General features: G+C 36.9%; 3 protein-coding genes and 1 non-coding gene across 4 annotated transcripts; 1 reads left to right on the top strand and 3 right to left on the bottom strand.

Annotated features, from left to right (window-relative positions):
* Positions 1 to 1,115: 1,115 nt before the first annotated feature.
* Positions 1,116 to 1,244, bottom strand: LOC113753032. Its single transcript, XR_003464957.1, has one exon. It is a non-coding gene; the product is annotated as a small nucleolar RNA SNORD14 (small nucleolar RNA).
* A 4,379-nt stretch (positions 1,245 to 5,623) lies between these two features.
* LOC113749021 (ethylene-responsive transcription factor 1B-like) lies at positions 5,624 to 6,717 on the bottom strand. Its single transcript, XM_027292653.1, has one exon. It carries the CDS (start codon positions 6,674 to 6,676, stop codon positions 5,849 to 5,851), a length of 828 nt encoding a protein of 275 aa, XP_027148454.1. The 5' UTR covers positions 6,677 to 6,717; the 3' UTR covers positions 5,624 to 5,848.
* Positions 6,718 to 16,101: 9,384 nt separating this feature from the next.
* On the top strand, positions 16,102 to 16,630 carry LOC113761968 (ethylene-responsive transcription factor ERF098-like). Its single transcript, XM_027305218.1, has one exon. The coding sequence runs from the start codon at positions 16,102 to 16,104 to the stop codon at positions 16,570 to 16,572; it is 471 nt and encodes a 156-aa protein (XP_027161019.1). The 3' UTR covers positions 16,573 to 16,630.
* A 5,193-nt stretch (positions 16,631 to 21,823) lies between these two features.
* LOC113774011 (ethylene-responsive transcription factor ERF098-like) lies at positions 21,824 to 22,219 on the bottom strand. The gene has a single exon (XM_027318593.1). It carries the CDS (start codon positions 22,217 to 22,219, stop codon positions 21,824 to 21,826), a length of 396 nt encoding a protein of 131 aa, XP_027174394.1.
* Between the last annotated feature and the right edge of the window lie 2,409 nt (positions 22,220 to 24,628).

Raw genomic sequence — 24,628 nt, 5'->3', positions numbered from 1 at the left:
ATATTTCATATTCTGATTAAAAGTATAGCATTATTCTATTTTGTTAAATTTTTGGATGAAAAATTCATCGTTGACATTTGACTTAATCAATGAAGGGGGCAAAGTGAATATATTTAAAGTTCAAAGAGGCAAAGTGTCATAAAGGTCAAGTTCAAGGGAGCAAAGTGCAATTAGCCCTACTTTAAACCTTAATGTACCTGTCTTATTGTTCCTAAGAACCTTTTCAAGCCAGTGTTAGTGCCTAAGTAACTTTTGTTGACCGAAGAACATATTAAAAAATCCAAATAAAAAATATAGCCAGTTTCATCCCTTGGAGAACGCAAGGGACATTCAAAGCACAAGTGAAGAAATTATGAAAATCCAATTCCGAATCTCCCTGTCGTTGATACTGATAATATATTTGCCACGAATGCAAATCAATTTACATGATCTGAGAAAGTAGATTAATTTGAAGGGAAATGCAAACTGAATTGAAACATTTATCCCTCTAGACGTAATTGTGATGATAGTTTTATAGGCTAGGAGGCGGCCACTCAGTCGCAAAATATGAGAGAGCTTTTTCTTTTCCAATCTTCCACTACGATATCTGTGTCCATGTGCACTGATATAATCAAATAGATGCGCAGGCAAGCATCCAACATCGAGGGCCATGGTTTAAAGTGGAGCTTCCTAGATCTTTCTTTCAAAGTTTTTCCTAGCCATCAATCGATAACCTTAACAGTGATGAGTCACTTACAATTACCATACATGAACAATGCTTACGTTACAAAATCTACGGCAGAATGATTTCTCTGAACTTTCAAAAAGGGATCCCTTTCCTGAGTGGGAAGTTAAATGGAATCGAAAAAACTTTGAGTCTAGTCATGGTAGGAAGCATCACTTACTGCGATTGCCTTTTCATGGTAGCTAGTAGTACAAGTTTTCTTTGTCAAACACCGAAAGGAGGCACTTAATTAGCATGTGGTTCCTCGAAAGTACTAGTTATATCTGTGCCAGATTTTTCTGCCCGGATGCATGAGAGCAGCGATACCTATTCCAACTTCTAAGTTCTAACTAAGCTTTGAAATTTGCAGGTCTATATATTCACATGTTTTTTTTTTCTATCTTTCCTTTTAAGGCTTGGACATCCAAGGAAGGATAGAAGCAGCAGCATATAAGCACTCAGGCCTGGCAAAGGCGAAAGCTCATAGGCGGCCACTGCGAATGTTTTGAGAAACAAGCCTTAGATTTTGTCATCATTGCAAATGTTTTGATACATCTATTGTTAAAATGCAATATCATAGACTAATTCAAGTAGCAGCAAGTCTGTTTGGAAATGGGTTTTCTGCGAACACGACTCTTGCCATTACATCCATTCTTTATCTAATCTCGGGTCCCGAATGTAGCGAAATAAAACGCTGTGACGATTATGCACTATAGAATTAGAAGGTCGAAAGTTCAATTGTTGATCATCATATACGGAAATAAACTCCCAACTTAGTATATACATTACCCAAAGTTAGTACAACTGGGCTTGTGGGCTTCTTAATGACAAGTCCTTTTGGATCAGCTTGTCAGACTTTAGCAATATTAGGACTGGGCTTAGGAAATGCTTTTTCCGGTGCAACTATTTCGAAGAGAAAGGATGGGTGTCTCATTAATTTGGGCCCGGAAATATTGGGGCCGGGTCAACTTCTCATTAATTTTGACACGCCACCAAACCCTGAAGCCTGACCAACCCAAAAGAACAAAGGGATTGGGATCATGTTCTCTGACCAAACAAATAAATAGAAAGGGGATTGGGATGCCACCCAATCATGTGTGCGGTAAACGCTTTTTTAAAAAAAAGGGGGGAATCTCAACAAGATAACACAAGTTTCTTCCTTTTATTGCTTAATAGCAGCTACAAAAGTTGACAGGACAGCCCTTTTCTAAAGAAGTTGAAGCTCAACAACATACATTTGTACTCGTAGTTAGCAAAAAGCTCATTTACCAGAAGCCAAACGTAAAGTCAAAAACAGGGGACAGACAGTAAGACCGTTACTAAGCTTAAACAGAAAGTTCTTAGTAGCATTTTATGAGGATTTCAGCATCGCAAAAAACACTACCAAAATCAAGATTTCCATGAGAGCCATCAGATTCTGCTCTTGATTAGGTGGCTGACGGGGTTTGAATGCTTTTAGCAGCCACGACCTCTGAGTTATGCGAATCAGCTTCAGCACCAGATATGTGAAATAGGCCGCCATCACCATAAGTAACCTCCAGTCGTATGCACTTGCATCAGCCAGGCGGGAAGAGATCATAGCACAATTTGCTACCATGACCAGCGAATCTAGACTGTTCACAATCAACTTTTGCTTGAGATTCCTGTTAAACAGAAATTAATCAGTTCATGAAGCCATATACACGGGACCAGGGGCAAAATGCGAAAACCCTTATTAGAAATCTTTCCTGACAGCAATTTTTCTTTTTTCTTTTAACTCCCTTTTTCCGGGTTCTATGACTCCACAAGGCACATGGATCTGGTGATAACATGCTTACATAGCAGTGAACAACAAAAGAAATACTGCCAATATGTTTATGGTTTTTTAACCTTGCTGAAATATCTGCATAACTGCCATGGTACATGTGTTCAGACTCCATCTCTTGATGAATCTGTTGAGTGAAAGAAAGAAAAGTTGGGAAATGGTTAGTAGTACTAATTAGTTCTAATTTAGCAGGACGATTTTAATGGAGAAAACGTTTTGAGAGGAGGCATACGTCTTCTTCTGGTTCTGAACTTGAAGGAACTGTGATCAAAGTAGTGCATGCATTTGTGTCCCTTGCCGCCGCCGCCACCACGGTTGCTCTTCCGGGGACATAACAGGAAGAGGAGAGGGAAGCGACAGCCAGAGAATCACTCGGTGGCTCGGCCTGTAACCAGGGTCCAAATTTAGCCTTTTTAGCGGGGAATTGGCAGCTTCTGTAATGGTTCCCAATCCGGCCACATTTGTAGCAGAAAATACCCAACTTTTCATACTTGAACTCAACCCAAATATCACTAAGCCCCCTACGCCTAACCCAAAACCCACAAAGCAAAGGTTTTGTAATGTCCAAAATTACACGAATCCTGAGGAACTTCCTATCCAACGCTCTCCCATCGAACGCATCCCCATCCACATACGGAAATTTGCCCAACACTTGGCCAAGCTTGTGCCCATTTGCCTTCGTCAAGTAGTCGATTGGGAGTCCGTGGACCTGAACCCAAAATGGGGAGAAAGAGAATTGCAGCTCTTCTAGCATTTTGCCAGAGACGAAGGGAGAGAGAATGAGAAGTCCCCCCTTGATATTCCAAGGCGCATCGAGGAGAACTTTTCTCCAATCTTCTTTGCCTTGGAAAGAGAACATGAAGGTGTTGCGATCCACGTAGGAAACGCTGAAATCCTTTTTGCATTTCCATTGGAAGGAAGCAATGCATTTGACATCCCTTTTATCTACTGGCCAGTCCAAGATGATCTTTCCAACCAAGCAGGTATCCACAACTCTGGAGGTGACTTCTTTGTCTGGTTCGAGGTCGATTGCTGCGTGCACGGGCGCTAATTTCGCCTTATCCATGAGAAAGAGAAATTAGTCAATATCAAGAAGCGCCTGGGGAAAACGAAGAAGAACAAATGAGCTAGCCTTGTTTCTGAGGAATTGCGGGGCAAGGCATTTTCCTACACATTTCTGCTTCTTTATTGCAGAATGCAGAGGGGATCTTTCCGTAATGGATGAGGACAAGTGTGCGGCAAACTAGGTGCAGGTACACGCAGAAGGCTGGTTGGATTAGTGAAATGGGAGCGACCAAGGGCAGACAGCCTTCTGCGTGTTTTGTTGCTGCAGACTGGGGAGGCGCAGTGCTGTGACTCTGCTCATCTGCTGTGATTTTGGGCAAACCCGTACCATCCTCCTCCTAGCGTGGCTCGCATATAACAAATTATACTAGCCAACAGCCTCTTGGGCCACCAAGACAGACATTTAGACCCTGTTTGGATTGCATTTTTCATGAAAAAAATTACTGTAACAATTTGAAGTATGTGAAGAAAAAAAGGTAATAGGGAAATGTGATCACGTAAAACGACACAATTTTCCGGCAAAAAATGACAATCCAAACAGGACCTTAAGTCTTGGTGGGGTGGGAGATCAAAGTTAAGTCTGGGTACCCTTGCCTCACACCTTGCCACTTAGTTGTGACTTTCTCCGAAAAAATTTCATCTTCCCTTTTTCTTAGATTATGTTAGAATAGATTATATAAATGTTATTGTTGCGGCAAAAAAAAACCAGACAAATCATACTAGTATGATTATAAACCATGATTTAGATGAATATGCGGTTCAAAACTTAAGAAAGATTCATCACATTCTTGAACAATTAATGGTTTGAGTGAACATTTTCACTTTGTCATCCCCACCGTGAACCTTATTGGGTTCACCTACGGATGCCTTTTCTAGAGTCTTTCGCCATTTGGATTTGGAACCCCAAATGGAAAACAGTTACCGTGTTCCATGATACGATAAACATCAGCACAATACCAGACTTTGTTCAACTGAATCAAATATCAAGGGTTTTGGTAGCTTTTTTTTTTTTTAATGGAATTTTTGGACTCTCAACTAGCTGAGATATCATGTTGCTACTGTTTAGTGTTGATTTTGTGGGAGACCTGGACTGGAATGGAATGAGCTTTATTGTTCGCCTCCTAAAATAGAAGTATTACTAGTGTTTAGAACCCAGAGAGGTTGTCGCTCCTGGCATACTTGAAGGTAAGCCCAACCCAACTTTCTATGAGAGACATGTGTGCTTGGTCCTCAGAGTAGGCCGCTAAAACAGTTCTTCAACTTTAACACCTTGTCTTCTTTGGACCAACAACGGCATCCCCAAATATGGGTGCCGTGAGTCAACGATTGGGCCGATAATCTAGATGGAAGGAGAATAAAAAGTGACAACACCGAAAGAAATTACGATTGCACATCATATACTGTATATATATATATATATATATATATATAAATCATCATACTTGACGACTTAAGGCCAACCAAAAAGCTTCCGACGGTAAAAGAAAAATAATTAAAACAAAATTATAGGAGGAGGAAATTTGAAAAGTGACTGGGACCTGCAAAAATAATAATAATAATAATTGTCCGACAAGTGAGACGGTGTACAACGTCAGAGACTTTTAGGAATTGTCGAATTTAGCACAAGAAACAAAAAAAATGTATCAGAATCTTAGTTAATTTATTGTTGGGTCTAAAACAAGATTAGTTGGTTATTGAGATCCGCCAGAAATTTCCATCACTTTGCTCGCAAAACCTCTGCAACGGTCCTTTGGGCACATGATGTGAGCATAAAAAAGTTGGTGATATCAAATAAGTACCAATTTCTTTTCGGGAGAATTTGTCCATTGTTAAGAAGTAGTAAAAAATTAGAGGTTAACAAAGAATATAAAGAAAAGAAAAAGACAATATGTTAGATTTGGTGGGATTAATTTGAACCCATCCTCAAAATTCTCCAATCCCAATCTCGTTAGACCTGAAAAATCGCATACGGGCCGGGCCGCACGAGTACATGGCGTCCAACTGTACAGCCGAAGACAGAATCAAAATGGATGAACGGGCCCAGAATATAACACTGGTAATTAATTAGTAGTAATTACTTTACGCTGATCGCCTTTTTCTTAAAACAAAAGGAAAAGAAAAAAATCACACATCCTCAGAGGGAACAGAAATGACTGAAAAAAGAAAAGGTTCTCTCTTTTTTCAAAGAAAAGAAAAAAAAAAAAAAAAGGAAAGGAGCAAATTTATGTACAAACGGAGGAGGAATTGTTGTTGTTTGAGCGGTACAGCAGAGAGAGTCACAGGGCAGCAGGGATTTCTGATGATGAGTTTAATAGTTCTTCCAAATATTCAGCTCCCAAATCCTCCAATATAACCACATTCTCTACCTTGGCTGCCGCCTCTCGTGCAATTTTGTGATTCCTAATTGAGGATTTTTTCTTTTTGATTGAATGCCTGTGCTTCAGTGCCACCACGGGAGAGCCCCCTCCTCCTCCTCCTTCAGAACCGCATTTCATATCACGAAGGGACTCTTGCACCACATCCACAGGAAAATTGAGCACGGCCATGGGACCCCTCATACAAAATGCAGCTTGATCGTACGCCAAAGCAGCAGCTTCGGCGCTATCGAACGTTCCGAGCCACACCCGGATTCCCTTCCTCGTGGAATCCCTGATTTCAGCTGCATATTTTCCCCACGGCCGCCTGCGGACTCCTCTGTAACTCTTTTCCTTGTTTGTTTCTTTTGTGACGTTGGAAGTCACCTCTTCCTCCCTAACGCCGCCGCCGGAGGAGTTGGAGTTGGAGTTGGAGTTGGTTTCCGAGGAGGATTGTCTCAAAGAAGCATCTCTGGCAGAGGCTCCTGCTCCCTCGGCCAGGACATCGAAAAGAAACATGTCTTGAGAGTCATTGAAATTGAAGGGAAGAAAATCGCAATTGTGCTGGAAAAGCACCTCATCCCATGATGATGACGAAGATGATGTTGATAACGATGATGATGATGATGATGATGATGGGGTGAAAGAATGCGATTGCGGTTGGGGTGAATCAAATGAAGATGATGATTCGAAGGGGCAATCTAAAATTATAGAGTCGTGAAATTGGAATAACGACCTATTAGCCTCCATTTCTGAATTTCGAATGAATTCTATATAGCTTATTAGCAGCAACTACCAGTGGAGATGCCAAATTTGGGTGTTCGACGAAGTTAGGACGCCGACCTCCCCCTTTATATACTCGTGAAAAATGGATAATCCGAAAGTACTACCAGAGAACATCTTATCTTTTTCTTTTTTCTTTTTTTTAAAAAAAAAAATATATTATTAAAAAAAAAAAGGTCATAGTCATAGATTACTGGATTTTGGGCAAAGAGGGGATGTCCCGGCAACGTTGTTGTGGCATCAGATGCATTCGTGTACCCCCTCGGGCAACTTGACCATTGACCCCACCCACGTAAGACAAAAAAACTGCCCAGTCCTGCAACACTCGTGTCATGCATGGAGTGTGAGTGTGTGGAGGTTCCACGCTTACACTAGGAGAGTTAGGATTTCATTTCAGGGCCAAGGGGAGGCCTTTCGGTTTCGGGCCACGTGAGTCAAAATGACGCACGGCGGCGGAGTCTAGTCGTCATGGAGTTGGGGCCGGGGGGCACCAAAATTACCAGAACAGCTGCATAAATATGAGTCGGAATGAAAGGCTTTTATTCCTTTCTATTTTGATGGGTCGAAGTCGAATTAGGGGTACAAATAAGTTGAATCGACTCGAGTTTCGACCTAATTAAACAGAGTTTCGATATAATTTTACGAAACTCGAAATCGAATTTGAACTTGACATTTCAAGTCTATTCTCGGCATAATTTTACGAAATTCGAACTTGCGCTCAAATTCGACGAGTTCAAAATATCAAACTCGAGTTCGAGTTTTTAAAAATAAAAAATAATTATTTTATTTTTAAAAAATAAATAAAATAATTATTTTTCTTAAAATATTAAAAATATTAAAAATATATAAAATTAATATATATGTAATTTTATTAATAAAATAAAAAATAATATATATATATATATATATGTATATGTAATCGAGGTCGAATCGGTTCGCGAGCTAATGAGTTCTGGGGCTGTTGTACTAGTATAATAAGGTTGTGTTTGGATTACATTTTCCATCATTTTTCATGGAAAAATTGCTGTAGCGATTTGATATATATGAGAGAAAAAGGTGATAGGAAAATGTGATCACGAAAAACGACAATATTTTCCGACGGAAACAAGTAATCCAAGCATGTCCAAGTTAATGGGTAAGTGTCATTCTGATCCAGTCAAAGTTTTGTGTGAAGCAGTATAAATTTGCAGTTGGACAATTTGATTCCTTATTATTATCAAGACGGCAAAATTGAATGGATAGTACTACAATACAACATTAGTGGACTGATTACTACATATTTGTATTAGTAATAGTCCATGGAATGTATGCAAGAAACTTCCTACCGGGCTGCTCTGCAAAGCCTGTTTAATCACCTTTTTTTTTTTTTCTTTCTTTCTTGAAGGAAAAAAATGAATACTTCGCACCACTTCTTTTTTAGATAACGCTTAACTTATAGATATAGTAAGAAAAAACGCTTTTCTATTCTACAAACGAACGGCACACTCCGATGCAAACTTTTTTGTCTTTAGACTTGCATCCAAACATAAACAAAATTTTAGGCCAGTGGGCCAGCAGTACACGAAATCCTGATTAACCATGGCCATGGCATTAGAGTTAATGCTGGTGAACAAGTTCATGAACGTAAATTAAAAATATATTTGATATTTATTCCACTTTCTTTCCCATGCTTACCGCTTGAATGGTCAATTCAGCTATTCTCTGACTTCAACCCGCATTCAACTCTTTCTTATCAATAGTGGAAGAAAGTAACCGATGACCCATATTGGTAAAATTCAACACTTTTGGTTTTTTTTTTTTTTTTTGGTTTTATATAATTACTGCTACAAAACATCTCACTAGCTATCTGCACCATAAACACATAACTTATTTATTTATTTATTTCTGGAAGTGTTTAGTCGCGCCACCTAACATACCAGGTACCAACCATAAAAGCTCATTTCCTTCTTCGGGTTGATAATTTATGCAAAGAAATATATGCCGAAAGGGTACAAAACTTGCTACTAATAGTTAGCCAAAGATGCTAAAAACGTTCTACACATGGAAAATATTTTAAAACCCTTTTTGTACACACACCAAAAAAAAAAAAAAATTATTGAAGCAGGAAGCCATGGTGCACTCCTCTGTTCTGTCCGTTGAAGGACCCGACAATTCCAAGGTACCAACCTTATCACAGTCTAGATTCAGGCCTCCTCGCCTGTCTATTTTCCGCTGGTCTTTTTATTTATTGACGCACGGATTTAATGGCCGAGCCTTAAAAAAAAAAAAAAAAAAAGAGTCGGAGATTGTACTCGCCTTTTGCGATTTTGATGGAAGACCAGTTTCAATCCGCATAATTATACAGTCATCGGCTACGGCATGGGACACGAATCCGTCTTTTGCAAAAAGCAGAGTCGTGAAACTCGGGGTGACAAAGAAAGCAAAGTGTGTCTTCGTTATTTGCCAGACTGATGCCATGAAAATTAAGGAGTGGCAGTGGTTTCTAGAAACGTAATACTAAAAAAGATACATTCCGCTTTGTCTACATAGTATCTTATAATCTTACACTCAATTCCCAGCTTTGGTTCCGATCCTCTTCTGCAAGCAAACAAACTTATCATTGCATTTGTAATATGTTGGCTACAAACCGTAAATAGCATATTGGTTAATCGTAGTAACAGTGACCGGTTGCAGGCAAGAGGGCTGCATTTGGCATCACCTTCTTTTTTTTTCCCCCCACTTTTCCAGATTCATCGTACTTGGCTATTGCTTTGAATGTTTTTTTTTTTTTTTTGCCCTTTTGCTAGTTATTTCCCTGTTTTGTGGAAGCCTGAAAGTAGTTTTTTTACCCCCCCCCCCCCCCCCCAAAAAAAAAACCGTCATGATTTCTTTAATTGTTACACCAAGTATTGTGAATCATAGGAGATTTTGTCACTTTTTCACTTTTTTGTTTAAAAATTCCATTATTATGTTTTGTACAATTAGTTTTTATCCACAGTTATACTGATTCATCATGATGTTTCAGATTCAGAAGAATATGAAATGTCAGGGTTTCATCACTAAATCTCCTAGTTGGTAATCGTCTCTCTCTTCTTTTTTTTTTTTTTTTTTTTGCAATCGTGGATTTTATGATCTAATGCAAAATTAGTGGGTAAATTATAGCGGTGTGGAGAATGAGAGCGAAAAGATTGGCCAAAATAGATGACGGAGGCATAGGGAGGGGTGGGTCATAGACGCCGACGCTTGTGGCTACGGGGCATGAACCCGTACCAGTGTGATATCACGCGACGCGACCCTTTCATAAATCCTTTCCTTTTACAGTAGTGTTAACCATTCAATTCCATTTCCATCACTCTCATCTCTAATTTTGGTCAAAAGTCAAAATCGTACCCGTAATTAATAATATATTTCTCTCAATTTTAATTTTGGGCAAAAGTCAAAATTGTTTTTGAGCCTCACCTCAGAATTCACATCGTTTCATCAAACCAAAACAAACCCAAAAAAAAAAAAAAAACACCCCCGAATTTCATTAGTCATTATTGTGTACAAAATGTTCAAGTTTCTCTGATTACATATTTAAAGCAGTTTGCATGATTGCCGCTATAAAAAAAATATTCAAAATACTCTTAACGAAAGAAAAAAAACTCCATTCCTACACGTCTTTATCAATGAACTCCAGGGTAATTCCTCCTAAATCAATTTACCTTGACAATTGGTTGGACCCAACCATTTTACATCATTGAGAGTATGCTTTTTAAGAATTTTATTTTATTTGTCCTCTCACTAGAAAATAATTTTCCTAACCCTGCCGCGCTGTCTCCAGGTGCAGCAAAAACATTAATCTATAATATTAGTCCAATGGACATTTGAACTATTGCACGGAGGACTTGGGGATTTTCTCTGTACTATTAGCTCCGTAATTAATGGAAAACGCACGACAAAATTGTTGATAGTCATGTCTCTCAACCCTGAACAACTTCGCAGACGATGCCCTTCATAAGACCACACGGGATCCTTAGTGTCACTTTTCCAGTGACAATTTAGTGTCACTTCTATATTTATACCAAGTGTTCTATTTATTTAATTTGTCATATGTTGTTTATTTAAATTTCTTCTACCATCACGTGATTAGTGGGATTGGCACTGAATTTGGCACCGAGTAGTGGCACAAAGGATCCCAACTGTCATAAGACCAGGATTCAAAACTTTTGAGTTCCATACCATTCGGCAGAATGCATAACATAGAAGAGTGTTTGCTGTTCAAACAGTAGTACTATGTAGTTTTGATTCTCCTGTAAGTAATCAAAAATCCCATGCAAATTGGTTGAAGTTTATTAAGAAAACTAGACTCACGATCACTTCTTCTTTCTTTTATCCGAGGCTAAAGTAACAGAGAAGCAGTTTTTGGTCAATTTTGAAGATTAATCAATCGCTTTCCACGATGCAACTTGGGAGCAGAATTCATCCCCTCTAAATTCATTGAATCTTCATCACACGAATTTTATTTTCACTTTGCATTTACAGGTAAGAACGAAGAGTACTACTGATTTTTAAACCTTTCTTTCTTTTCCTTTATTATTATATATATATATATATATATAATTTTTTTTTGTGGCGCATGAAAATTCGGTACTCTAGCCAATGCTCTCAGGTGCCCCAGTCATTGGAGCAACTTCTAAAACCCATGAAAACTGACCGTCAGAGTGAAAGGCACCATTGATTATATATATATTTAACAATGTGGTGGAGCCAACAAAATCATGTTTTGACGCTGTATTTGATGGATCTAATATGCGGTTTAATGCATGCACTCCACCTGAAAGAATTGAAAAATTAGTAATTAGTGATTAAACATTACAATAAAGAATTGGAAGCTTTTGTCTCACGAGTGGTTCAGAACTTGCCTGGAAATGGCACTTCACTTTTTTAATGGTACTATACTTTTCTTAAAAAAAAAAAAATCGCTTTTTCCTGTTGATGACGATCTCGTTGACGCCTAATTAGAATACATTATTGCTAATTGGTGCAGGTAGATTACCCGCTTTCGAGGAAACTGGATGTCAAGAGACAAATGCAGAGAATTTAAATTCGCATTTGTCATCATTTATATATATACATATATATACAGTAGTGTTAAAATCCAATTCAGCATCCTAAAATCTTTCCTTCAAAAAAGTTGGATTGGATTCTCTTTTGTAGTGGTGTCTGGATTAAGTGGCTTTAGTTTTGTTCTTACTTTTAAGCACCTGGGAGTAGGTATATAAAGCGAATTGACTCTGGCATGCCAATTTAATTGTAATAAAATAGATATTAGTAAGAGTTGGAGTACCTGGACGTTCTGACCTCTCAAAAGGAAACGAAGAAGAATTTGATCAGTGAAACTACAAATCAAATTCTTTTTTGGGGTATTAGTAGCAGCAGAGTATTATATAAGTAATCAGAAAACAATTGAAATAAAAACCAAAGGACATCAGCTCCCTGTATTGTCTAATGGATCAACGGGTCCAGCCGCATCCCTGCATGCATCGTCTCTAACCATACGACATATAATTGATTGATGCTGCTAGGAAATTTAAAAAAGAAAAAAGGCCCAAATGGGAGATTTCAGAACCAAAATAATTGCATGATTGAAATACTGCTTCTGCTGCGAGTACGACCATCTGTAGGCTTAGCCTTCATCGATGGGAGAATAGAAGTTTGGCCTTCACCGTCTTAGCCTTTGTCCAGCAGGCTTTTGCATTTTAGGCACTCCAAACCAGACCATCTGTAGGCTTTTACAGTTTGGATATCCCGTTTTTTAAATATTATTTTACTTGCAATGTATTTATACTTTCTAATTACTTTTATATTTTCTAATTATTATTATTATTTTATCTCACACACGCGTCACATTAGAAAAGTTACTACTATAATCTTAGTGGCAAATCGCAACAAAATTGACGAGTATGAAGACGGTCGACAGGTGGAGAGCGTGGGATGGGGTGAATTTGCTGTGAGAAAGTAATAGATGGCAAGCAAATTGCGTTTTAGTCCTGGAATGATGTAAAAGTGACAAGAGAGCGTGGATATCGTTTCTGTCTACACGAGTTGTACCAAGGAGGCTAAGAAAGGAAATTAAAGAGAAACATGGGTTACTGCAGTGTAGTCAACCAACTCAAATTGTTTGGTCAAATTAGTAAGATTTGTCGGATTAGTCAATAGGTGTCGGATCACACGTGTTTTTGAGTCGAGTTCAAGTCGAGCAGTACCATACTCAAAACTCAAACTTGACATAGATTGGTACTAATTGAATTCGAACTTGACTCATTTAATTATATTATATAATTGAGAGTGCTCGAGCTCAACCCGAATTCGAACTTGAAATAATTCAGCTGTCCAACTCTCTCCTAGTTTTGAGTTTCAACGCGCTAAACGCCACAAATGAGCTAGGGCCTGAGCCGTCACTTAGACGTAGCCCCCCGCCCCTCCCACCCTTCCCGGCGGCTATTCTACTATGTGCAATAGGGGTGGGAATTTCTGACATGATCCAAAAACACAACACGAATTTAACACGAAATTAATGGGTTTGGGTTGAAGTTTTGGGGGTTCGGGTCAGAATCGGGTCGAACCCGATGAATCCGAAAAGAAAACAGGTCGATTTCGGGTCAACCCGTGGTGACCTGATATGACCCGTTTACAAATTAAAAATAATTTAATAAACATAAAAATTATTTTATCTAAATAAACTAAATCATTCTTTTTTTTCAAAGGCATTAATTACTTAATCCTAAATGAATTTATTTACCTTGTGTGAAGTTAAAATTATTATATTTGGACAAATAATATAATTCGTTTTAATTTATTTTATATTTGGTTTGGGATAAAACACTTTTACGGTGTTTAATTTATTTTGGATTTGATTTGAAATTATTTATTTAAAATTTTATTACTTGATGATGTAATTAATTTTGTGAGAAATTGATTTTATTAGAATTTACAGTGATAAATTAATAAATTAAAATTAATTTTCGGGTCATTTTGGGTCGACTCGCCAACCCAAAATTTTCGGGTTCGTGTCAGATATACTGACCCGTCACGGGTTGACGGGTCGGGTTCGGGTCAACAGATTTTTTGGCGGGTCGGGTCCTGATTGGACCCGAATTGCCACCCCTAATGTACAGCAGGGGTACGCGGGAGAATTCCTCCAGTGCATTTTTTTTTTTAAAAAAAATGAATTAGAATGGCTATTTCAAGTTTAAGATAAGATACATTACATTTCTTCTTGCAAACTTTGCTACTAAACGGGTTTTTTTTTAAGGAAAAAAAAAAACCAGACGGGTTAAGTATTGAAATACGAGTAGTTTAGTAAACAAGAAAAAACTGAATTTCATTCTTTGTTATCTTTATAAATCAAATAAAAAGCAGTAAAGTATGAACTGTTATAGTTACAGGTAAGAGACAAAGATAGAGTCGTTGTGTGTCCCTTGGACCAGGATATGTGGGGCGCTGGCAGCATCCGGTTGAACGTAGGGTAATATGCATTGGATTATTTGTCTAATGAATTAGAAAAAAAATACTTAGGATCTGTTTGATAACATAAAAAAGTGCTGAATCTGAATTGTTTCAGATATTCAGATGTTTTGAGTGTTTGATAAATAAAAATCAATTTGCTGAACTTGTTAAGTAGTGTTGAACCTGTGTGTATTTTTTTCAGCACAAGAATCCTAACTGAATGCTTAATTCTGATAAGAATCAATAGAATTACTTTAACTACCTTATCTTATCTACCAAATCTACCCTTGTTTGTTAATTATATTCAAAATTTTTATTTAATTAAATAACATAATATTCTCTATCTAACGAATTTTAGTTTCTCTTTCTCCCTTTTTAATGACTTTCACATCTTCTCCATACTCCTCATATAATATATTTCATCTTTTATATTAATTTGATTTAAAAATAAATATTGTCATTTTCATACCTAACAAATTTAAACTAATTAAATCATAGATTTTATTTTATTTTTTGAATGAAAGGATATAAGGGCAAAATTGTCAAATTAAACTTATTAAGCATTCAGCTATAAATATTTATCAAACAATATAAATAGGTTTAGCATTAAAATTCAGACATTCATATATTTTTTTCAGTGCTTAAAATTCAGCAAATTAATTGTTTCAATATTCAAATTTTAGAATTCAGTTTTATCAAACGGAACCTTAAATTCAAGTCACATTAAATGTGAGTATTACTTAGCCACCATTGAACATACTGTTACACTTTTTATAGGCTTAGAAAACATGTCATACACACGCTTGCAGTTATGGTTCTCTATTGCAAATTTTCAATAACTTCCCAACTTAACTTCATCTTACCAAACATTTAACACATGGATACCTATTTTGATTAATACCCACGTGGCACTCGTATAATATGATATATTGCACTAAATCATGCACTAACAAGTATTGGTAACAATATCTACCATCCATCACTTGTATGTTTACCTAACCATGTAAAATAATGCAATGAAATTTGATGGGGGGAGTAAACTAAGATGATAACTCCCTAAAAAGAGAAAAATATTCAAACATTGAATAACTTCATCTTAACCATATGGTCAAAAAAAAAAAAGAAAGTGAGGACCCTTCTAGCAACTTTCCTTCCTTGTGCGCAAGTAGGCTAGACCGCCAGAGCATTAAATCTTAAATTGATTGGCTGCCCAAAAAGCCTTGTTGAATAGATGTCGTAGGCACAAACCAAATCCCTTTACGGCGTACAGCGATTGCGCTGAATGAAGGTGACCATTTATTGATACCTTGGCAGCCAATTTGTCTGCTGCTGCTATCTATTCTTCCAATTAAGTGAGAATGATTATGCAACCCCTCACAACATATTATTATTCAGATCGTAAACACATCTTCATGATGAAAAGCAACAGAAATATGGAAAAGAAAATATCCCAGAATTGGAAACATTTAAATTGATTTTGCGTTACCCTAAAATAAACTACTAATTATAACTGAACTGTGGCAAGATTAAAAATTCAAAATGGCTCTGTTGAACAGCAAAAAAAAAAAAATAATAATAATAACAAGCACACACAGAAAAAAAAAAAAGAAGCAAAACGCTAATCAGTTATCATGCACCCATATGGTGGATTTTAAAAATGGGAATGTTGATTAGTATGGCCAATAAAGAACTTTCCCGGAAAGAATTATTGAATGAATGAAGTTTTAGACAAATTCCACATGCATCAGGCGTCAGATTAGACTCGAACTACATTTGCCTAACATATACATGCATGGTGCACGAATAGAAACGCACTTTTCAAACAACTTACCGTACCAAACCTTGAATGGAGCATAAAGAGAAGAACATCTACATCATCCCTTATCTGCTTTAAATTCCCTCCAAATCAAGGAAGCATTGCAATGGAGAATGATCAGGAGAAGGGAAAGAAAGTGATCAAGTATCGCGGGATAAGGAGGAGGCCATGGGGGAAATACGCAGCTGAAATTCGCGATCCAACAAGGAATGGAGCTCGTTTGTGGCTAGGGACTTTCGACACTGCTGAAGAAGCAGCCAGGGCATACGATCGGGCTGCATATGCTTTGAGGGGTCATCAAGCTCTTCTCAATTTCCCCAATGATGGTCATTATAGAAATGCTGATCCTGCCGGATCGAGCCTCGATTTTTCTCAGCTGCCATCGTCGTCTTCGATGAACTTGCCCAATTCTGGGGGAGCTGGAGCTCCTGTTGAAACTCCTGAGTTGGAAGCATCGCCAAGAGGACAAGAAGAACAAGTCATTGAGCTCGAGTATTTGGATAATAAGCTGCTGGAGGACCTTCTTGGATCGCAATTTCAGAGGCAGGATCATAGTAAGCGACCGAAGCTTTCGTAGCTATCTAAAATATTATTATGGGATTCCAGAGAGACCATTTTCTCGGTAGAAGAAGCAAATCAGCAATGATGAAAATATACCAAAGAATTTGATGGTGTTTATTTTTTTGTCCTCCCACCCCTTCCCAAACTCTTCCAACCTCCAATTGTCAGGCATGAATAGTAAATAACACCCTAAGAGCCTTTTTTTTAACCACTAGGCAACCCTAGTGGTTAGACGGTGTATAAATGCATTACGAAAATGCTTGTGTTGTTTAACGTATTTATTCATTGGCATTTTCTTATATGTTAGACAATATTATACTAGGAAAATCATCCCAATTTGTTGGTCATCGCCTACATATATCTCTTCATTTGGAAACCTCAAAAGTAATTTTTCTTTTTCTTTTCAGCGAGATAATACAAAATGTTTTGGCTTCACAGTTCGCTCACAGATCGTAGCTCATTAAAAACCAATTAGGAACGAATACGGCCATTCTTGGTCTTCTTGACGAGCAGCAAGTTGGCAAGATCACTTCCAATATGAGCAAATAAAAGATCATCGATGGGTGCTAGTTCAAGGAAGAGATAAGAAGCATAAAAATCCTCTTCGATCGTTTGTTAAGCATAATGTAAAAGCACGCATAAGCACATCAATGGATATGATATATTGATGTTGAGGTTTCACACAAATATATTTTAGGGTTTTGCAGTATGGCATATCAAAAAAAAGCTGGGGGGTAAGCCACAAAATAATGTGCTTCCTGGCCATTAATTAGCTTTGGTGCAGCCTCAGCTCTCTCAAAACAGTCTGTCAACATTTTCACTAGAGGTAAAAAAAAAAAAAAAAAGACAGTTTCACTAAAGGTAAAATAGTGCCTAAACTTTATTCTTAGCCAATTTATTCTTTTAACTATATTTACGTGATCAAATTTGATCCTCATTTAATTTGGTTTTGCGGCTCAATTCATAAATTTTTTACACCTGGCCAATGTAGGGGAAAAATAAAAAAGCCACCACCTAAATTGTACAACGCCAATATGTAGGGGTTAGTAATTTCTACGACTTCTAGTATCTAATGTAGTACCTTTTAAAAACACATGCACACGCAAAATATGTATCTACTTCAAACAGAGTTCTTTTGGGATTCAGAATTTAATCACAGCAATTAATTAATTCAACCAGTATCGCATAATTCTCACCGTTTAAGTTACAGGTGTTATTATATACAGAATTGCGTTCAAGACAAGAGATTCCACAAAAATGACAAAAGCCTTTGGTACAAATAGAATTCTTAAAGGTCTGGTACAGTAAGCATATAATCAAACACATATTTTGATATCTCTTCATATTTGATTAATTCGTGTGATGAGTTCCTTTTTCACTTTTTTTTTTTTTTGAAAACATTTTCATTTACACAACTACCTATATATATATGTTTTCAACTAATCCGTGATAAGTAAAATATCAACACACCAATTAGAGAAACGGAAAAAACTGTATCAATTATGACCAAAAGCGTTAGTTTCAGTACTACTGTTATTACACTCTCATGCTATTGTCAACTTTGAGTTACTAACACATCGTACTTGATCGCTATCCGGATTTATCAAAAGACGGATAGCATACAGAAAAATCACCGCGGACGGCTGAATAGTAGCCGTTGGTAACAACTGTGTAGCGAATAAAACTAGTGTCGGAGGCGCGCGAGTCTTTGACTCTTTGCTCGGGCATTGTAATTTTTGGTCAATAATGAGTCTGACAATTAAAATCCTGGCATTCTTGAGTTACGTAAGATGGTTGGTTAACTTAGCAACCATGCCATCAGACTTTTTTTTTTTTATTATTTTATTTTATTGGTAAGTAGATGGTTTTGAATCAACAACTTTTTATTTATAATCCATTTCAACGCATGTGTTTTGAGGAACGAGCCCCAATTCTCCTATACTTGTTCTTGTTCTGAGTGCAAGATATCCAATCTGTCAGACATCCCTTATGAAAGCAGATATATTTATCTTTTCAGATGAAAAATTGTCGTTAATTTCCATAGAGCTATTCCTATCCAAAAAGTTCAAGAAAACATCGAGTTTGTTTGGACAAAGATAATTTGGAAAAAAAAATTTTGCCTCACAAATTCCAATCACCTTTTTATCTTTCCAACCACCTTTTTATCTTACATACATCACATCGCAAAAAGTGCTACAGTAAATATCTCAAATAAATCATCCAAATAAACTCTTATCCAAACAAACTCAATTGAAGCAACCATCAGCTAGCTGCCCTACAACATCATTTGACTTTATCATTTTCTCATATATATATATATATATGTATGTATAAAGAAAAGATGAGAATGATTAAACAAGGACTTTTCTTGAATTTGCAAGAATTTCGGTGTTGAAAATCTTTATTTCTCGTTGGGTTTTCAAATTAGAGGAAGGTTTCTTCTGTATGTTGCCTTTGTGACATATTTATGGTGTATTTACTGTTGTTAGCGTGACTTTATTAATAAAATTATCTGAATTTTAAAAAGAAAAAAATCTTTTATTATGCATGTCTGTGCAATTAAAATAAGATTTGGACATATATAAGGTGGGTACTAGGAGATGTACGTGAATCCTCATTCCTACCCCTCAACAAACATTAAATTGGTGATATTAGTAGTCGCCAGGGTCCAAGACAAGTAACCTTTGAATTAAGAATAAAACGGTGTTATGCATCCATTAGTCACTAAATCCACCAAAGAAACACCGTTCATCAGGATACGAAGAGGAACAACCAATATAGACGTTATACGCTCATTCGAGTCACTGCGCATTATATCGCAAAGAGTCTATTGGCCCATGGTTTATGACTTCAAATTGAACTCTTTATTATTATTTTTTTTAATGCATGAACTAATAATGGAGGAATCAAACTTTTACTGTTGCACAATGCGTTAGGTTTAAGCATCGGTAGATGGTATTACATTCACATCTATTACTACTAGCCTACTCTTTCCTTCCAATTGTGTCATTTACTTGTGTTTCTAATTCGTGGCAATTCGCCTTTATTTGTCTCAATTCAACCACCAAGATAGGCTAAATCTATTAATCTATAAACTTTCGTTACCCAGTCAATGTTCAATTCATATATTGCAAATAGTAATAATTTAGTACGTTTTCACTATCACTTTCAATTGAAATTTGGGATAATTTCAGAAACCTCCTTTGAGATTTCTAACAGTTGCAAGAAGCTCCCCTAAAGTTCTAAAAATTACACAAGCTTCCCTTCTATATATTAAGTGTTTAGGTAATTTACCTACGAATATCCTATAATACCATTCTCTTAATTAAACAAAAAAAAAATCTATTACTCCAAAAGTTCTTCCCAAGCTGCCAAATGTAGGTTTAGTGTCAAGCAACTTTGTTTATGTGATTAATGGTCTCACTATCAAATTGACATGGGTGAAGTGCTTGACATTTGTATCATCATTTTTCCCTTATTTTTCCTATTACTGTTATGCAATTTGTGCCCTTTAATTTTTTTTCAATAAAAAGGAAAAAGGAAGAGTTGGGATATGAATTAGATAGCAGAAAAAGCTACTTTGTTAAGCACAAGAATAAGGTAGAAAATCTTGGATTCATCCAAAAAAGAAAAAGAGATTATGAAGTTACAGTTGGTGAATGATGATAATTAAAAATTTTATAAATTGGGGTGAAAATGAAAGATTGATGGTTGAAATGAAGTTTTTTAAAATAGGAGTTAGGATTTTAAATGAGTGGGAAAGATGGATGGTTGCGGTTGGTATTCTATTCCCATTTGATTTTTTTTCTTCTATAAATGGGTCTAACTAGTATGTGAGGGTTATTTATGTAAGTTTACAATAAAAGAAAGGTAAGTGTAATATTTAAAACTTCAAGGGAGGCTCCTACAACTATCAAAAACCTTAGGGAAGGTTTCTTAAATTATCCCTTTAAATTAATTGATTGGCAGGTTTTAACATTTAATCCTTCCATTTTAGATTACTGAAGCACTCCATCCGTGGCAAAATTTTTGTTCCTCCAAAATGTTTGTCCCTTTTAGAAAATCAAAACTCTTTTTGTCTCTCATTCTAATATTATCCCTACTTTTAGTCAAATGCATGTTACATTCAAATTCAAAATTTGAATTTTGAGGCGTGGCATTAAAAAGAAAAGTCCAAAGGTCACTGTACTGTTGATAAAAAGTTGGATTTTTAAAGTGTGACTAAAATTTTGAGATGGTACATATTTTCAACTCGTAATTATAATTCAGCGTTTAATGAAACTAAAATGTTCAACTTTGGAGTAATTGAGTATCTTACTACAAAATCAAAAAGCGTCAGAAGCGGGCATAAGATTAATCTAAGTAACCCTTGACTGGTTATGCCCCGTCAGACCGCCCCACCTGTCCGCTGGAGATCCTCCACACGAATGTGTGTAAAACTAAAACCTGCCACTGCGGCGTGCGGGAGGTCAATTCCTTTCCATTTTAAGAGGGCTTTCCAAAGATGGTTAAGTAGCAATCAGACACCAAAGTAAACCACTCGTATTTATTTAGTAAATAATTTCACAATAGAATCCAATTGTAGAACATATACATTTTTAGTCCTGAATAAATAACAACTATACAAAGTTTGAATATGAAATTCAACTTTTGCACACGTGATTTTTACTCTTAATTAAGTGACTTTTACAAGATGTATTCTGAATTATTTGAATCATTTAAAATACGGCAAATTAAATCGACATGATAAAAACGTTATACTTTTTATAGTTGTGAATCAAGCGCCAAGATACGCCGGCAATTTAAAAAAGTCAACTGACCGTCTAAATTTCTAATCCCTCAGTTGATGTCTTCTAAGTTTTAAACTATTTTATTAGCTAATATTTGATTCATAAAGCGAACCCGGGCGACAAAGGACAAGTTCTAGCTTTAATTATCTTTCTTTTCAGGAAAGGAAATGAATGACCACTATTTCTGGTCAAGTCAGCTTGAAGATTTGTAACTAATCATGATTAGTAGACGTTTGTCCCGTGATTAAGGATTTAAGCTCCAGCACAATCGGAGGCACAAGGCTAAAAAGTACCACACCCAAGTCAAGACGAATAAGAAGCTATTACAATTTAAAAGACTGGGATTCCATAACCCAGATGCGCATCTTATTGGTCTTATTTCCTTCAATTAAGATGAAGATTACATACTAGATGTTTCAGACGTTAAGATACAAATCCTCCAATGCTGAACAACAAATTAATGCGAGTGTTGAGTAGTTATTTCTTGGTGGTCTTATTTTCTTCAACCTGCAGAAGGTCTTCCAACACCTTGTCATCCAAGTACTCAAACTCAATCACTTCTCTGCCAATATTGGGGTTCATGTGTGATGATGATGATGATGATGATGTTGAAGCCAATGAGGAAGAAGAAGGGTACTCCTCGGGGAAGTTCAGAACCGCCAAAGAACCCCTCGTTGCAAAAGCAGCTCGATCATAGGCCCTCGCGGCCTCCTCCGCGGTGGCAAATGTCCCCAGCCACAACCGCGCTCCGTTGTTATTCATATCGCGAATTTCCGCCGCGTACTTCCCCCACGGCCGCTTTCTCACCCCTCTGTATCTCACTTCTCCTTCCTTGTCATCTTTGGATTTATTTCCACCACCTTGATCAGCCATCCCCTTAACGAGAGCGTGGTGTGTGTAGTAATTTTGCATGCTCTTCCCATAATTTATATTTGTATATATATAGGGCAGGAAAAGGTCAGAAATGGATACATCATACAATGAACAAGAATTTCATAATGGTCCCCAGAAGCACCAAGACAATTATGGTCGAAGCATCGAACGTGTTCAAGAACTATTCTCAGTGTAGAGCTATGGAGAGATGCAGTTCTAACATACGTCAATGATGAGCAGATATGGTGATTGCTTTTGGGAGGCTGCTAAAATATTTTATGCTCGAAATCCCAATTTCTTTAGTTTGAATTAAGTTCAGGTTACTTGTACCAGGTTAGTGGTGAGGTCAAGTTGATTGTTTTGTTTTTGCTTCTTCACAAAAGTGTCTCTGAATTAGCGGATTTTATTACTTTATATGCGGAAAAGTGATCGATTGGAGGTATTACTATTAATATGTGCTATTATTTATTGATTTCCATGCCTAGTAAAAGACTACCTATCATGTTCGCACTAACTAGCACCCAATTACGTACCTGTACATCAAACTTGACGGTGATGTCATGGGGCTCGCAAGAAAAGAACTACTGGTAATAATAATATATTGACGAATAAATGCTGATCAAACACGTCGGTTAAGATTCTAATGCTTTTATATTCTGGAATTGGTGTTGAGATACCGTTTGAATTGGCCGGTTATATACTGGTAGAGTGGCTATGAGTAAAATGCAATGAAGGATGAGATCGTATAAACACAACGGATCTTCTGTCTCACATCCTGTGTAATATAATAAAAAATGGGACAAAGAATGGCGCAAAGTGTGAGACAGAAGATTCAATGCGTCATATTTATGGATACGTTGATCCGACAATTGTGGCTGCATCAGCCGAATATTTCTACACTGAAAATGACAGGACAAGGCTCTCATGGAAAGTGCAAATTCTGTCGAAAATGAAATCGAATAAGGTGAAAATTTTACCCAGCTACGATTTCACAAAATATAAGCCGCTGACATTCTGAAACTGTCGAATTTTTTTTTTTATATATATATAAAAAAAGCTAACCATCACTCTATTTTAGGGCAGATATTTAATTGTAAGTCTAAACTATTCCCATATTACTTTTCGAATGTGAGAAAGAAAAAATTTAGCAGAACCGCCGCGATGCAAGTTCACCTGCGAAGCGGCATATACAAGAAGATGGTAGACGTGTGATTGACGGGAGAAAACTGAGAAAGGGCCTTGATTTAGAGTGATTTAGAGTTCCAGCCTGAGGAAAGAAACATGACATCATTTGCCAGTCGCCACACGAATAACGATGAATGCGAGAGCCCACAAAATCTTTGAGAAATGGCTCCACTTATGTTATGCCCAGGTTGGAAGTTGGAACTCTGGAAGAAGGGCGGGGTGACATCATTCCGAGGATGACGTCTCTAACTAATGTCGCAGGCTCACGGTGGGCGTATAAAGACTGAAGTCAGCAGCAGGCTTAAAATCACCAAGCGACATTGATCCGACCAATGATTGAGTTAATCACTCTTGATTCAACTACTCAAATCTATTGGATCAGGATCTCGCGGGTTACGGTTAGATTTGGGTTGGGGTGGTGAAAACTGAAAAGCGGCAGACGGAAGATATCAGCACGTGCTTCAAAGGAGTAATCATCGATGTGATCAGGTTGCCCCGTCAGCGTGACCGACATCATGGTACACTGGTGTTCACAAGTCAACTGGATTGTGGATGTTGTTGTTGTGAGGTCTTTGGCTTAAGCCGTTCTCAGGCAGATGCTCGATAGGGTTAATTTATATTGTCCAAAACCGGAAGGACGAGGAAGGGGAGACTAGGATCCGATCCGAAGACAAACCAGAACGATCAAATGTTTGTATCAACAGATAATTTGCTTCACAAATTTCAATTACCTTTTTATCTTCCAAATCACCTTTTTATCTCACATATATCACATCATAAAATATGCTACAGTAATTATCTCAAATAAATTATCCAAATAAACTCAGTGTATACTGTATATTCTGAAACTCTTGGTTGAAATGTAAGATAATTAAAGAATATTTCGTAAAGCTACATATGCAAAACAGTGGAAATGTAAGATGCTGCTTTCAACGTGAATCAAACACAAAGATGCCAAGTTTTATCGTTCTATTGCAGCAAGAAAAGTTTGCTTGCATGATATTGCACTATTAATGCCTTACACGAAGAGAACTAAAGAGGATAATAATGGATATGCCATATTATATCTAAAAGTTGAAGCACTCAAAACTGGTCTAACTTCCACCATACATACATCCAAACCCTAAGAAAACAAATCGAATGTTCCAATTTCTAGGTTTCAATTTTTATAGCAAGCCTAATTAAGAATATAAACAAAAATTAAAACTTTGAATGAAGAAAATA

Source organism: Coffea eugenioides, chromosome 1, assembly GCF_003713205.1.
Source record: "Coffea eugenioides isolate CCC68of chromosome 1, Ceug_1.0, whole genome shotgun sequence".
In the NCBI taxonomy this organism is placed as follows: Eukaryota; Viridiplantae; Streptophyta; class Magnoliopsida; order Gentianales; family Rubiaceae; genus Coffea; species Coffea eugenioides.
Note: the sequence above shows the minus strand (reverse complement) of the source record. Positions and strands in the feature narration are given on the sequence as shown.

What these genes read in the sequence shown, in the direction of transcription:
- LOC113774011 (XM_027318593.1), bottom strand. Translation starts at nt 22,219, where the DNA reads ATGGCTGATCAAGGTGGTGGAAATAAATCCAAAGATGACAAGGAAGGA.
- LOC113749021 (XM_027292653.1), bottom strand. Translation starts at nt 6,676, where the DNA reads ATGGAGGCTAATAGGTCGTTATTCCAATTTCACGACTCTATAATTTTA.
- LOC113761968 (XM_027305218.1), top strand. Translation starts at nt 16,102, where the DNA reads ATGGAGAATGATCAGGAGAAGGGAAAGAAAGTGATCAAGTATCGCGGG.